The sequence below is a fragment of the Cavia porcellus genome, unplaced genomic scaffold, assembly GCF_034190915.1.
Source record: "Cavia porcellus strain 051 isolate PalLab524CR breed Dunkin Hartley unplaced genomic scaffold, mCavPor4.1 scaffold_14, whole genome shotgun sequence".
NCBI classification, from domain to species: Eukaryota; Metazoa; Chordata; class Mammalia; order Rodentia; family Caviidae; genus Cavia; species Cavia porcellus.
The window spans coordinates 63,681,316-63,695,645 of record NW_026947497.1 but is presented as its reverse complement, the minus strand read 5'-3'; the positions used below and the strand labels follow the sequence as shown (position 1 = coordinate 63,695,645).

Below are 14,330 nucleotides of genomic sequence, written 5' to 3'. Positions count from 1 at the left end.
TGTTGGGAGTTAACCTAGATTCAACTTTTCATTAGGCAACCAGCTTCCAACAACTGTTTGCCTTTCCTGGAGGAAAGCAGCCTTCAGGGGAACAATTTACATTTGTGCCTTGCATATGCTAAGAGTAAAAAAGAGATTTCAGTTAGCCTTTTTTTTTCCTTCATGTGCATGTAAAAGACTAATAAATGTAACTTTTCTAACTTGTAAATTGTGATTGTTTTGTGATGCATGTAAGATTAACTTGTGAGTTTCAGGGATATTCAAATGGGGAGGGAAACTAGAGAGAGAGGAAGGGAAAGGAAAGAAGGGAAAAGTTAAAAGATGATAAAAAAGAAATACATGGAAACAAAGTTTTGTAAAGGGGAATTGGAGGAGGGGTTGAGGAAGGATAGGGGAATGGGGGAAAAACAAGTTATATCATGTATAGGTACAAACTCTCTATGATGAATGTGATTGCTCTGTGAATCTAAAATGTATCAATAAAATGCAATGTAATAAAATAACAAAAAATTTTAAATGTGTCATTGATTGTTTGCTTTTCATGCTTTGATTTTGTGACTTGAGCAACTACTTCTAAGATAACTACATAATTTATCAACTAGTGATTTCTTACTTTTTTTGAAATTCTGTATTATTTCTATCCTTTTTTTCTGTTTTGCTTTTTTCTCTAAATAAAAATATTTTAAAAAATATAACCTTGTCTTCGCTACAAAAGATTGCCTAAGTGATTAAGTAGATAATAGAAATGTTTCAGAGGCTTCTTCACCGTGGGTCCCAGGAGGGATTTTCCTGCAATCTCTAGAGGTGATCTTTGCAGGCTCAGAAGTACTTCAGTTATTTCCAACCTGCTTTTCGGTATTTGCCCTCTCTTTCCAAGAACTGAAAAACAATGCTTCAGAGCTAAGCAATTTTTCCTTCTTTTAACAAGATTGTCACAGCTGAGATCAACTGTGACTTCTGCATATAAAAAACACCCAGGTGGTTGCAGGAAAAGTTGAGTCACCAGTAGGAGATGAAAGAGCTCAAGAGACGGAAGGAAATTTTACTGATCTTAGTGGACCCCAGAGAGGTAATCTCCAAAGTCTCAGGCACTGACTACGGAAGGCTTGTCTTATTTACAGGATGGCAAACAGAAGTTACAAGAATGAGAAAAGCTATGTTAAAATGAGCATCTTGTGGCGAGCATAGTTGTATATAGCAAAGTGGTTTTTTTTGGTTTTGTTTTGTTTTTTTTTAGCACATTCACAGAAGTTTCAATTTGATGACAAGTCATATGATTTAGCTGAGTCCAGGGGCAGAGAACAGAATGACCTCAACTTTACTTAACAAAATGGCTGAAGTTAGATCAGAATTTCTGCTTCTTTCTCCTCTCTTGATGCTTCTCCTGGATTTTGAGGGGCATCACCATTTGAGTCCAACAGAGACTGTTGAGTGTAGGCAGGTCTTAAGGGCATCAAACTAGGACAACCTGGGATCTCTCCTGAAGAGCTGTCTCAATTAACCTCTCAGTTAAATCATGGGCACAGGGGCTTATACATCAACCCATAAGAATGAACATTTTAGTACTCATGATCAGAGAAGTACGCATGGAAACCATTAAACCCTTTTAATTGTCAAACTATTGTTTCATTAAACTTGTAAAGGAGTCATTAACGCCAGCATTCTTGGCTAGTTTTTCTGACAGGGTTGTTAGACTTTGGCAGGGTTTGGTAACTGGGTTATCAGAGGTAGCGTTGTCTGTGATAAAAGTACATCACTGGGGTCCAGTCACAACACAGACGCCACCTTTTTCAAATCCAGACTGAGTCTATATTCTTAGGCCATCTAGATGGCCAGCCCAAGTTGTTCAGCTTTCTCTTAATAGCATGCCAAACGTAATTTATAAACCTTTGTTGACTGTACTAAACATAATTTATCTCATCATCATTTTTTGTTGATAGCGACCACCAGAACAATGAACTTCCAAATCCTGTAGATGATGATTTTTAGCTTCACATTCACTGGGACCCCTCGTGGGAACCTGACTGCATCCACGTAGATAGAAGGGTCAAAGGAGCCTGGGGATGATTTATTAAGCAGCATTTTCTGGATGCATGTGAAGGATCAGGACCTTTTATTGTAATCCAAATATTGTAATCCCCTTTTCCCATCCTCCTTAGAGTCTGGGAAATTTATGTTTGTAACCTCACTGAAATGTTATTGGAATCCTGGTGAGTTAATTCCAACCCACCACCTCTAGGGTAACCCAGAGTGAAAATAAAAACACTAAGACATATTCGTAGTTACAGGCAGCCACGAGGTCCTGAGTCCAATCCAGGTGAGGATTCATGGGATACAAGCTTTGATCCAAGGCCTCACCCAGAATTTATTAACTTGTGAAAAAGGGAGTGGCTTGAGGATGAGTGATGGTGAGAATGGTGGAGATTACATGAGTCTGTGAGCTGGGCTTAGTTAGGAGGCCAGTAAGCACCTCTGCAATATGGAGAGAGATGGGTATGCGGAAAGACCAGTCTGCATAACTCAGTTGGGGTAGCCGGTGAATGTTTAGGAGGCTGTGGCTTCAGTTTCTGATGTGTACATTTTTGTGCCCTGGGGACTCATACCCTCTTTATCTTGAGGCTCATACCTAGCTGACATGCCTGGACCTCAAAGGCTCTGCCATCCACTGTGCTCAAAATGTTTATAGGGAGACAGGAGATGAGGAAACAGGAAGCTGTCAGCTAACTTAAAGATCACACATCAGCACCTCAGCCAGCCCCATTTGCATTGCTTAGAGCCAGTTGAAGGAAGAAGGAAACAGCTCAGCCAGCTCTGTACATCTCAGTGCATGGAGATAGGGCCCAGTTTAACTAATGTGGAGGTAATTATTCTGCATTCAAGGAAAGCTTTTTGAGTGGTCTTCAACATTTGAGCAATTGTAATCGAAATAATCAACTGAACAAGGGCACAGGTTATAGTTCATCCACTGGGAAGGGTTAGTACAGAGACTTCTTGTATAACCACCAGACATCTCCATGTCTGTAGTGAGTTCCACAAGCTGAATTGGGGCTAAGTCAATGAGGTTTCTAGGGGTGGTATATCCTGGAGTGTTGCCTAGTGCTTTTAGTTCTTTTGATGCATGTGTTGAACTGGTATATATTAGTTGGCCTGACTGAGCAAGGAGGCTGATGGGGGTAAAGGGATGCTGGACAGAGCAGAGCTAGAGTCTGGCAGGTGTGATTTAGGTGCCTGGGTTCAGGACTGGAAAACCAGATACTGAGGCAAGTCATCTTTAGGGTTAGCTCTTTCCCTGTTGCCCCTGGGAACAGCCGAGGGTACCCAATCCTAAGACTGACAATCATTTTAGCAGTAAAAATATGCAGGTTCTAGTTTTCTCAGTTGGCAAGCACAACACTCCAAAATCCTATAGCAAAAAGCAAGGTTAGAGTTTAAGGAGTCCTAAGAAGAAGGGGGCAGTCAATAAAACTTTCCAAGTCTGTGTCCTCAGACTTCTGCCATGGGTAGACCTGTCAGTTTTCAGGTGTGACAGGAATGGGCTTGGAGTTCTCCAGCAATGGATGTGGTCTCCAGGGTGTTGTCTGGATCAGGTGACGCCTTCCACTCTGTAGTGGTGGCAGGGTGGGCTCTCTGGAAGCGGGTGCAATGTATCCAAGACTGAATCTGTGTAACTTTAACAGCAGTGAAGTGAATCCAGCAGGCCCAGGTGAGTGCTGAACATGAAGAAGGGCCACAGGAAGAAGGTCAGTCCGTGGGACTTTGCTTTCATGGTTAAGGTTGTCATCAAGGTCTGGTTTATCTGTTCCACTTTCCCAGAATTCTGAGGCCGATATGCAAGATGCAGGTTTCATGTATTTTGGAGCGGTTTAGTGAGGTTTTGAATTACTCCAGCTACAAAGCCTGGGCCACTGTCATTTCCTATGCATAATTTCTTGGAGTAATACCTGACTGACCTTGGAAGATTTTTTATTTGGGTGGGGAAAGCTTCCACTCAACCATAGAAAGTACAAACTATGCCCAGAAGATATCTGTATGCTTTGTGGGGTTTGACTTCTGTGAAATCTACTTGGATGTCTTTAAAAGGTGATGTTTCCATGAGTTGGGGCCTGCAGGGGACTTAGGCCTCTGAATCAGATTATTTTGATCATTGGCAGACAGTGGAGCAGATGCCAGTCATGCATGGGGTGTAGTAGTGGTAGACTATGAGGTCCTTCATGGCTATTTTTCCTCCAAGGGTTCATTGTGGTGATTCTGAACCTGGGCATAAGCCATCTTCGTAGGATGACGGTTTATCCATCTGGGAGTGTCCAGCAGGGTCTGGGTCCCTTAGTGACTCGCTCTTGTTTTGCCCAGTCACCTTTTTTCCTTTGTATATGCAGGGAATGATTCTTGATTATCATCAAGGTGTCAGAGGCGATGTCATCTACGTTTGCTTGTATGGTGGTTCTGTCCCAGGAGGCTCCTTCAGCAGCTGCTGGTGTGATGTTATCCACATTACTGTTTCTTAAGGAAATGAGACTTTTGCCCTCTTGATGTTCCTGCCAGTGAGGACGGCCACTTTGGTAGATTTGCAGACAGCAGCAAGAAGCAATAGAACTTTTTCTTTGTTTTTAGTGGTTTGCTTTTTGTTGTGATTTTGCAAACATGAACTGTGGCAAAGGCGTACCTAGAGTCTGTGTAGATGTTGACCTTTTCTGCTTTCAGACCAACTGAGGGCCTGCATGAAGGCCCACAGTTTAGCTTGTTGTGCAGACCATGTTTATGGGAGAGCTTTAGCCAATGGAACCTTGTCCATGGTGATCACAGCATATCTAGCCTGTCAGACTCCTTTCCCAACAGAACTGCCTCTGTCCATAAACAGTGTACTCAGCATCTGTTAGGGGGGCCATCTTTAAGTCTGATCTGTTCAAGAACATTTTATCCTTTAATACCAGGCAGTAATGGTCTGGTGGGCTCAGCTTGGTGGGCAGGTAGATGGCAGGATTGAGTGATTTTATCACAAGAGTCAGGCAAGAATTTTTGCATAAGAGTCAGTTCTGGGTGACCTGGCTATTAGAAAGCCAGCAATGTCCATGGTGACTCAGGAGGTGCAGTACAGCATGTGGCAGCTGGAAAGTTAGGTTGTGGCCTAAGATGAACTTGTCAGTTTTCTTGATGAGAAGCACAGTGTCTGCTAGAGCATGGTAGCAAAGGGAACAGACCTCCATGACTAGTGACCACTGGACCCTCCGACAGTTTGAGTAAGATTCTTTGAAGCCACTTGTCATCATTTATCAACAAACAAGTTGAATGAGGAATCATATTTGGAATTCCCAAGGCTGAGGTTACAGAGAGCGCTTTTTAGTGTTACTGAAGGTTTTTCCTTGTTCTGGGATCCTGTCAAATGTGTCAGAGTTTTTGTTTTGTTTTGTTTTTCAGACAAGGAACCATGGAGGCTTTGCTTTTTTTTCCCCTTTGAACCCAGGAATCCAGATTCCACAGAAGCCAGCAGCTCCAAGAAATTTGTGGGGTTTCTTTCTTGTGGTTGGGACCAGGATGGAACAGATAACTTTTTTTGTTCAAAGGCATGGTGTCTCTGATTTAAGTCAAATCCCAGGTGTCTGACATTTTATTTGTCGATTTTTGCCTTTTTCCAAGGCAAAAATCCTTGTGGCCAGTTTCTGTCAGGTGTCGCAGCAGGGCTTTTGTGCCTTGCCAATAGGCACTTGGGTGTCGCTAGCTGCAAGGCGATAGATCATCAGTGTATTGGAGGAGGGTGCAGTGATAGTTTGTGCTGGGGAAAGTTATGAGTTCAGCTGCAAGGGATTTTCCAAAGAAGCAGGCAAGGTTTTGAAGCCCCAGGAAGCCATGAGGTCAGTCGACTTCTGATTCTAAAGCTGCAATCTTCCCATTTAAAGGAGAAGAAGGGCTGGCTGGCAGGAGCCGAGCAAAGGCAGAAGAAGGCATCCTTTGGGTTTAGGCAGGTGCACCAGTAGGCAATGAGTGGCAGAATGCTGAGGACCTCATAAGGGTTTGGGACTGCAGGATGGAGGGTGACCATGAGGCATTGGTGGCTCAGAGATCCTGAACTCAACGATATTCCCTACTGAGTTTTTTTACACGCAGGAGACGTGTATTCCAGGGTGATGGGCAGCCTATGAGTATTTTGTAGTTCTGAAGTCTCTGGATATGTGGTTGAATTTCTAACTGAGTCTCTAGCAGCATAGTGGCATGTTTGATGCAGAAGGTGTTGTTTCTGAATGGAGTTTCACAATGAGAGGTGGGCAGTTGATGGCCCAAACTCAGGGAAAGAGAGCCCTGAGAATATCTGGGTTAGTTTCATCTGTGTGTGCACCCACCAGTTATTTTTCTTGGGGGTCTGTGACACCAAACAGGAAATGTGGTTGTGGAGCTGTGGTCATGAACAGCGAAGCAGACTGTTCTGGAGAGAAGATGATAGTGGCCCCTGACTTAGACAGGATGTCTTTCTCCAGGAGTGGATGGACACTCCAGCAAATAGAATTTATGTGTGATTTGATATCCTCCCAGGCTACAAGTCCATGCCTGCTAGACGAGGTGAGAAGCAAGAGTCCCAGTTGCCCCAGAGATGGTAACTTTTTTTCTGATGGAGGAGCAATAGGTTGGATAACTACAGTGTTCTGTTCCACTTTTCTGTAACCAGGAAAGTCACAGGTTGGCCCCCAATATGGACATGGACATGGACTGTGGGCTCCTGGTACCCCAGATAAAGAAGGGAGCCCTGTCTGGCCTATTCTGAGCCTCTCAGACCAATGAAAGTGTTGTCATCTGGTTGACACTGAAGCTTTTGAGAATCCTTATCTTTTAGACTGAGTGGGCATTTATTTTTCCAGGGTCCACAGCCTTGCACATTGGTCTTTGGCCAGGGGGTGTGGTCACCTACCAGGCTGAATTTTCTTGCAGATATTGGGTGCTGCTTGTTCAATGAAGGCTGATACACCATCTGTAGGTTTTTTAGGGTCTCAGAGCCAAAAGGAGCGTAGACCCTATAGGCTTTGTAAGTCTCTGGTAAAAATCCGAAGGGTCTGTTAGGCTTCTGGGTGACAGCAGTAACTTTTGATGCATCAATGGGCTTTCTGCATGCCTCTTTGATGCCTTTGAGAAGGGCTTGATGGTATCTCTGGACTGCTTTGTTTCTTCTTCACTGTGTTGTAATCTTAGGTTGTAACCTTAGGCAACCTTTAGGAAAGGTCATGTAGCCCATCCATCAAGGCTGACAGTCCCTGGAGGGACCTCTCCCTCTAACCAGTAATTTTTTTTTTCCCTCATTCAGAATGTGGCATGTTTTCCAGTGCTGAAGATTTAGGCAGAGTTGCTGACATCATCATAAGTAGGCTCTAGATGACCCCACATGGCCAGGATGGGCGGGTAAGGGCAGCTATAAAACAAAAGGCTCTGGGGCAAAGCCTCTGTTGTCTAAAACAGACAATGACTGCTCAGAATTCCAGAGCTGGAGATGGAGCGGAGGGCCAGTGTGGTATCGGAAAAACTAGCTGGGTGGAGGGAAGGAGGGCTGGGAACTGATAAGCAGAAGAACGGGTGGCTGGACCCTGGCAAGTGGCGGGGCTACAGATAGTGAGTGTGGCCAATGAGGTATCAGCTCTGAACTGGAGGAGTCTTTAGGCAGGATGAGCTCTCCCTGGTCAGCCCCTGTAAGTAAATATGGGGCTCCGCTTTGTGAGCAGGGACACAAGGCTTCGTCAGGAGAATAGCGTGTGGCAGGAGGGCTGACAGACCAGAGCAAGGCTGGAAGTGGATGAATCAGGAGCAGCAGGGAGCAGTGCTGGTGGGGCAACTGTAGGTGCTGGCAGCAACCGCGGTGGCCTGACAAGGGGTGACAAGTCTGCCACGGAAGAATCCTCAGGAAGGGAGGGCTTTTGTGAGGGATCTTCCAGGATATGGCCAGCTTCATTCTAATCTTGTAATTGCCAGAAAATCCCTTTTAAAAATTTCATTAGGATACATTCTAGAACTGCAAACTTTGACTAATTAGATCCTTCTTAGTTCTGGTTTCAAAACTTTAGTTGTTGAAGACCCAGAAGAGAAGATCAGTGACGTTAGTACTGCAGACAGGGAGCTTGACTAATAGGCTAGCACCTGGGTGGGAAGCACTTAGAAATGGAAAGGCCAGCCAGAGGACTGCTGTACCTTACCTATCACACTGTTTTAGTGTTTTAATCCCTGCACAACATTAACAGACAACAGCTACACAGCTTTACAGAGAAAACTTGAGCTCAAAAGCCACATAGTGGGCATGACAATCACGATATTATCTTAGGGTAGAATAGCCTTTCTAGTCAAACATCTCCATCTGATCACAAGACATTAAATGACAGACAGAAACTCTCACCCCATTTGTTATCCTTTAATAGGATGTCATCCAAGGAGAATGTACTGGCCTATAAGTGTACCTCGGAAGTATATATAACGTCTATCCTCTTTTTTTTTTTTTTTTGGTCTTTTCCGTTTCTATCGGTACCAGGGATCGAACTCATGACTGCCTGCTTGCAAGGCAGGCGCTTACACCGCTGAGCTAAACCCCCAGCCCCCCAACGTCTATCCTCTTAATTTTAGTGTGTGACATTGTCTGAACTGTTTGGTACCTGAGCATCCCTGAGTGTATGATATGTAAGACTTTTTTTAAAAAAAACTATCATCTGACTGGTGGTCACATGTTGCTTTGACATATTCCTTTTACCATAAGTAGCTGGAACACAAGAGAAAGGCAGATATCTGAGTCTAGATAAAGTTTATCAGCACAAACAATCGTAGTCTTACGTCTTGGAAGTCTGTACACCTGGAAGGCATGAATACATTTAGTATTCTGTGAGATTAACAAAAGTCAGTGTCATAGTCATATGGAAACCTGTGACTCTTAATCTAGTTTTGTGCTAACTGCATTTTTTAATAAGAAAATTTGATCATTTTACCCACAGGAAACTTAACTTTTTGATGATAACCAGTAGTAAACATATTACAATAATATGCTTAGCAAATTTTATTGAAGTGTGTCTTTGATAAGGCTATGGAAATTATCAGGGTTTCATTAGTGAAAAAAGGTTGGAAGAAAATATGTCCAGGCAGCTGATTCTTTTTCACCAATGGGAGGTTTGCTCAACAGTTTCCTTAGGCCTAAGGGGTCACCATTAAATTATCAGAATGACTTTTTGATGTCCTATGAGAATCAGATCATAAAAATTAACACATTGTTTTTGACCCATGAAAAATTTCAGAGTTATACACAGACAGTAATATTTACTGTATTTGTAAAACATCTTGAGATCATTTTGATCAGGTGGCAACCTAGGAGGAAGTGTGTCCTTAACTCTCATGACACCTATAATCAACTTACATCATAGACAAATGTTTTAAAAATTCAACAAGGCAAAAGCATAAAATTGTTGAGCTCAGACAGAAACAGCTATAAGTATTATAATCACTCACAAATTAAACAGAAAGACAGAAACAAATAAGGCAATTGTTAATAGACCAGCGTCTACTGGAGGGATACCAGGAGGGTATAGAAATCAAATAGAAATTAAAGGGATACCAAATTCTTTCTTCTTTTGCTCAATACCGAAATCTCTTACTCCCCTGGATGGATTCTTAAGCACTGGTGGGGCTTTAACCCCCAACACTTTACCTCCTCATGCCAGCAAGGAATGCAGAGGGAAGGGCGGATTATGATGCCCTTTCCAACTTGAGTTGTAGTGTAAGAAAGAAAAAAATCGGTCAAAATCGCCTCGTGTCCATACTTTTTTGCATCAAAGAAAGAATTCTTGTGTTCCACTATAAGTGCAAGCCGAGCAGCAAGAAAATCAGCCACCTCAGACCCCTAAGACATGCACTGTCACTGAGCCTGAGGCTGCTCTTCCCAGACCTTAGGAACCGGTTAGGTTCCCAGGACAACTCCAGTTAAAGCCTCACCCACTTGATTGAGCCGGAAGCTTTCCCTGCTTACCTTTGGGCCCTGAGTGTGGCGTTTCCAGGCCAGACATCACGAAAGGCTGTGTCCTGTTGTTAGCTGGGTTTGTTCAAGATCCTCCAGGACAGTATTCCACAAGGATGTAAACAGGATACAGAAGTACCCATGCTCATACGCCCCTTCCTGCAGTGACCTAAAACAGATCAGGTAAGATCTAGAGAAGTTTTCAAGGGACCCTGATAAGTACGTTGAAGCTTTTAGAGACTTAGTCCAACTTGTAAATTTGCTTACAGAGATGCAATGTTACCCTTAAATCAAGCATTGACTTCTAATGAGGAACAGCAGGTACAGATTTTAGTCTATGAGTTTCTCAATTATATTACAGATACGGGGAGACATATTTTCCGAGTGGGCTTAGAAAGAACCTCGCCAGCACTGTTATAGAGGGAAATGACACAGGTGACCAGATAGTCCAAACTGCCTTAGAGACCTCTTTATCCTAGGGCCAGGATTTCTTCTGGACTATTCCTGGCCTTGTAAGTGATAGATTCTTTGGCAGGCAGGGATTTCAGAACATTTGATTTAGAGTCATTTATTAGAAAGTAAGCCCTGAAGAATGTAATTGGAAGACTTTCATTTTCCCTCCCTCTCACTCTCTTTCCAGAGGTTAAAAAGCACCTATTCAGGTTCCTTTATCAGCGTAATCTTCTATTTGGCAACGCAGCGGGAGTCAAGCATGCTTTTATTTCTGCAGGTAAATCTTACTGAGGATTAGAGATCCCCCAGGAAAGCTCCTGATGGAGTCTTTCTCCTCCTGAGGTGGCTGGGCTTCAGCTGTCCTGCGCACTTGGAGTGGGTCTTCTGCCCTCTCCACTGCCCTGCCCCTAAGAACAACACCGTTTACAGCAGAGTTTAATCCAAGGCAGTTTCTCCTCTGTGGCTGCTGGACTTCAGGACCAAGTCTGCAGAATGGTGAGTGTCCCCTCCCTGGGACCCTTCCTGAGTGAAACTGACCTTCGCTTATTGCTGGGCCATGTTAAAAAACTGGTCTAGATCTAATCCTGAAACTCTCAAGGAACAAATGTAAAAGTTTCAGTCCAAATTTATCTGCCTCTTAATCCTTAGGCAGAATGGGAGGTCAGCTCCTCTCTCCTCTCAGGAGTGATGCTGACTGGTTCCTAATCACAGGGCAGACTCATTTATATAGCACAGATAAATTCACTGCTGGAACAAAACAGTTTTAGGGGACCTTACAAGTGTAACGGAAATTTTAAATGGGAACAGGTATTAAACTGTCTTTAACAGTTTGCCCCTTTAGAGGAAACGGTTTTCTATTATTAAAAAGGCAATTTCAGCTTTCAACTGTGACTACCCAACAACCATGGCTACTAAAAAAACTCGAGAAGCCTGTGTAGCAGGATATTCCAATCAGACAGACCTTCAGCCTGGTGCCTCTCTTAAAATTGTCTTTCATTGGCAGATACAAATCGATTTTATTCTTTCTGATTCTAATTACAAGAAACCTCTGTTCACTGACCCACAGACAGCTCTGTCTACTCTATTTATAGTTACAATTGTGAAAACTTAGTGGAATCCCTCAAACTCCATTTGGCCAAGTACACTACTGTCTGCCTCTTTACTCAACTTGTGACTGGTAACAGCTTTACTGTTTGGGTTCGGTGACTTTTTTCCTTCTATCTGCCTTTTTGGGAGTTTTAACATAGTTACTGATATCTTAAGTTGCTATGTAGATATCATTTGAGTTAAGGAAACACTTCCGCTCAGGTTGTCTCTCCTTGATGGAAAAGAAGCAGCTGTCCAGAGGTATTTTGTTCTGCTATTTTTTTGCTCAGGGACCCCAATAATTTCCATAGCCTTATGGGGACATACCTGAAGACTGAAGAAACACTGCTAAACATAGTATTGTAATATATTCACATTGGTCATCATAGACCGACTAAGTTTTTTGTGGGTAAAAAATAAGGTTTTCTTATGAAGAGATGTCTTTCACATAAAACTAAGTTCACAGGCAAAGGCTTTCATAGAATGGTGGCATTCGTTCTTGCCAATTTCCTAATATAATGAATATATCCGTTCCTTCTGGGCACACAAGCTTTCTAAGATGTGAAACCGAGATTGTGCATGGTCAGATCTTTTGTGTGCCTTTCCCTTATGCTCAGTTTCTTTTGATAAGAGGTAGGCAGGAGGAACATTAGTTCAAGGCCAGTGTGGGCTACACAGTGAGCTCCTGTCTCACAATAGCGAAACTAGAAACCTAGGGCAGAACTTAGGGCTGGGCTAGGAGTCAGTACTGACCATGTCTCTCCCTTGGTCACGGCCTCACAGCCTCAGTCCTTGCTGGACACTGACGAGTCCTAGAAGTCTGAGAAAACCAGATCCATGCAGACCCCGGTCTTGGGGGGTGGAGCTGAGTGACTGCCCAGCGGAGATCCCTCGTCTAAGGTCTTCATTTTCCAGATGAGCAAACTGAAGCAGAAAGAATGGGGACCATTTCACAGCACTTCACACTGGTGATCTTGTGCTGGCCATCATGGTTCTTACACGCAGTACCAGAAATTAAAACTGTAGCATGGATATATAGGGAAAAGCATTAACTAAAAACACTGGGAGGGGCTTTGGCTGGAGGAGCTGATGTAGATCAGGCTTCCCCTAACAGACGCTGGGCAGGGAATTGGACTGGCTGAGGCCTAGGGCAGCTCCTCAAGAACTGCTGGTGAGCTGGGGCCTGGTTTCCTAGCTCTGGGCTCCTCAGGGCTGGAAGGCAGTTCTGGTCCCAGGAAAGGATTCTCCCTGCCTCTGCTTCTCCCAGACCCCAGTGGATCACAGGTTCAGGACAATGGCTGGAGGCTTCTGGCTGTCCTTGAATGTCCCTGTGGATTCCTTATCTTGGTGTCCTCAGTCTTCACAGGGAGTGAGGTCATGGAAATTCAGTGCTATTCTACCTTGGTTTGCTAAGGTTTAGATGACACTCCTTCATGATTACCATACCCTTGTGCAGAGCTGAGAAGGAATGTGACCTAAAGATTTACAGTAGTGAGGGTTACAAAGCGAGAGGCAAGCTTTGGTCCACTTTCATTTATCCATTGGGCATTAGTAGGAAGAGTCAGGGTTTTTTTTGTTTTGTTTTTTGAAAAACTGCATCCTTGACTGCTAGAGAAGAAATAGGACAAAAGACAAACCACATTTCTTTTCTTTTATAATGGACATACAGCCTTTTGAGCAAACCACACTTCTAAAGTGTTCCCCAGGCTAAGGACCCCCTGAGGGGCCAGATGGTATCTCAGCAGAGTTCTCTGAAATGCTGCTTCCTATGAGCCAGATTACAGGCACAGGAGCCCAGGAGCACAGGGAAGTTTCAGTCACTCTGGGGAGAGTCATCCTGAGAAACTCAGGATATTTTTCTTTTCCTTTTTGCGGAAATTGGTTTTTTGGAGACAGGACCTTGCTATAGAGTTGAGGTTGCCCTCAAACTCACTGTGCAGTGGAGACTAGCCATGAACATGCAGGAATCCTCCTGCCTCAGCCTCTCGAGCGCTAGGATGACAGGCTAGGGGCAGCACTCTGGGCGATGTGACGTTTTCCAGGTACCAAATGACCATGCGCTCTTCCTGCAGCGTAAATGCGCAGCAGCCTTATTTCACAGAGTGGGAACCAAGCCCTAGTGATCCGCTCAGATTGGAACTTGGTACGCATTTGACCTTTGCATAAAAGAAGTAAAGACCAAAGAGAAGGTAAGACTCCAACCCCACCCTGCCACCCTTTCTGGCTGCAGATCCCTCCAGGGAACACCACTCTGGGGAAGGGGAGGTGAGCAGGGTGGGCACCTTGAGGAGGCAGCAGCCTCTCTCAGGATCGAAGTACCAGCTAAATGGTTTTGAGAGCAGATGCAGGGTTTAAACCCTTTCATCTACAACCTTGTGGCAGCCTGGAGGGGAGGGAGCTTCCCTCTGACCAAAGATCTCTGTGTACTCCCCGGCCCAGGACACTGTCCCCCAAGTTCCAGGAAGAACTTGCTGTCACTTCCTCCCTGACCTAACTCCACACATGCTGCCCTCCTGGATCCCGCAGGGGCCACAGCCACCAAGCAAAGTCCCTGCTGTGAACCCAGCCACACAGCAGGCCGTGTGGTCTTCCCAGAGGGCCCCCCCCCCCCCCGGCAGGAGGAAAAGAGGTCTAACTGCTTCTTGTCATTCTGACAGCGGGCAACTCCAGCAGCTCCATCACCTTACAGGAAGCTGAGCACTTTCTGCTCAGCCAAGAACTGGAAACTTCAGTGCATAAATACACTGAGAGGCCAACCCCTCGGAGCCAGGGTAAGTGGTTCTTGGCCTTTCTATGCTGTTGCCTAATGTTAAGAGTGACTCTGCTT

General features: G+C 44.4%; 1 protein-coding gene across 6 annotated transcripts in view; it reads right to left on the bottom strand.

Annotated features, from left to right (window-relative positions):
* The window catches only part of LOC100718618 (C-C chemokine receptor type 3-like), a 92,626-nt gene that overhangs the window by 44,382 nt on the left and 33,914 nt on the right, over positions 1-14,330 (bottom strand). For 4 of the 6 annotated variants that reach the window (XM_063261046.1, XM_063261049.1, XM_063261045.1 and 1 more), the window contains one exon: positions 9,977-10,133. In XM_063261046.1, coding sequence (XP_063117116.1) covers positions 9,977-10,013 — 37 coding nt within the window. In that variant the 5' untranslated portion in view covers positions 10,014-10,133. Of the gene's footprint in view, positions 1-9,976; positions 10,134-12,256; positions 12,428-14,330 lie in introns of all 6 variants that reach the window. The other 2 variants (XR_010051581.1, XM_063261047.1) reach the window with 1 other exon arrangement.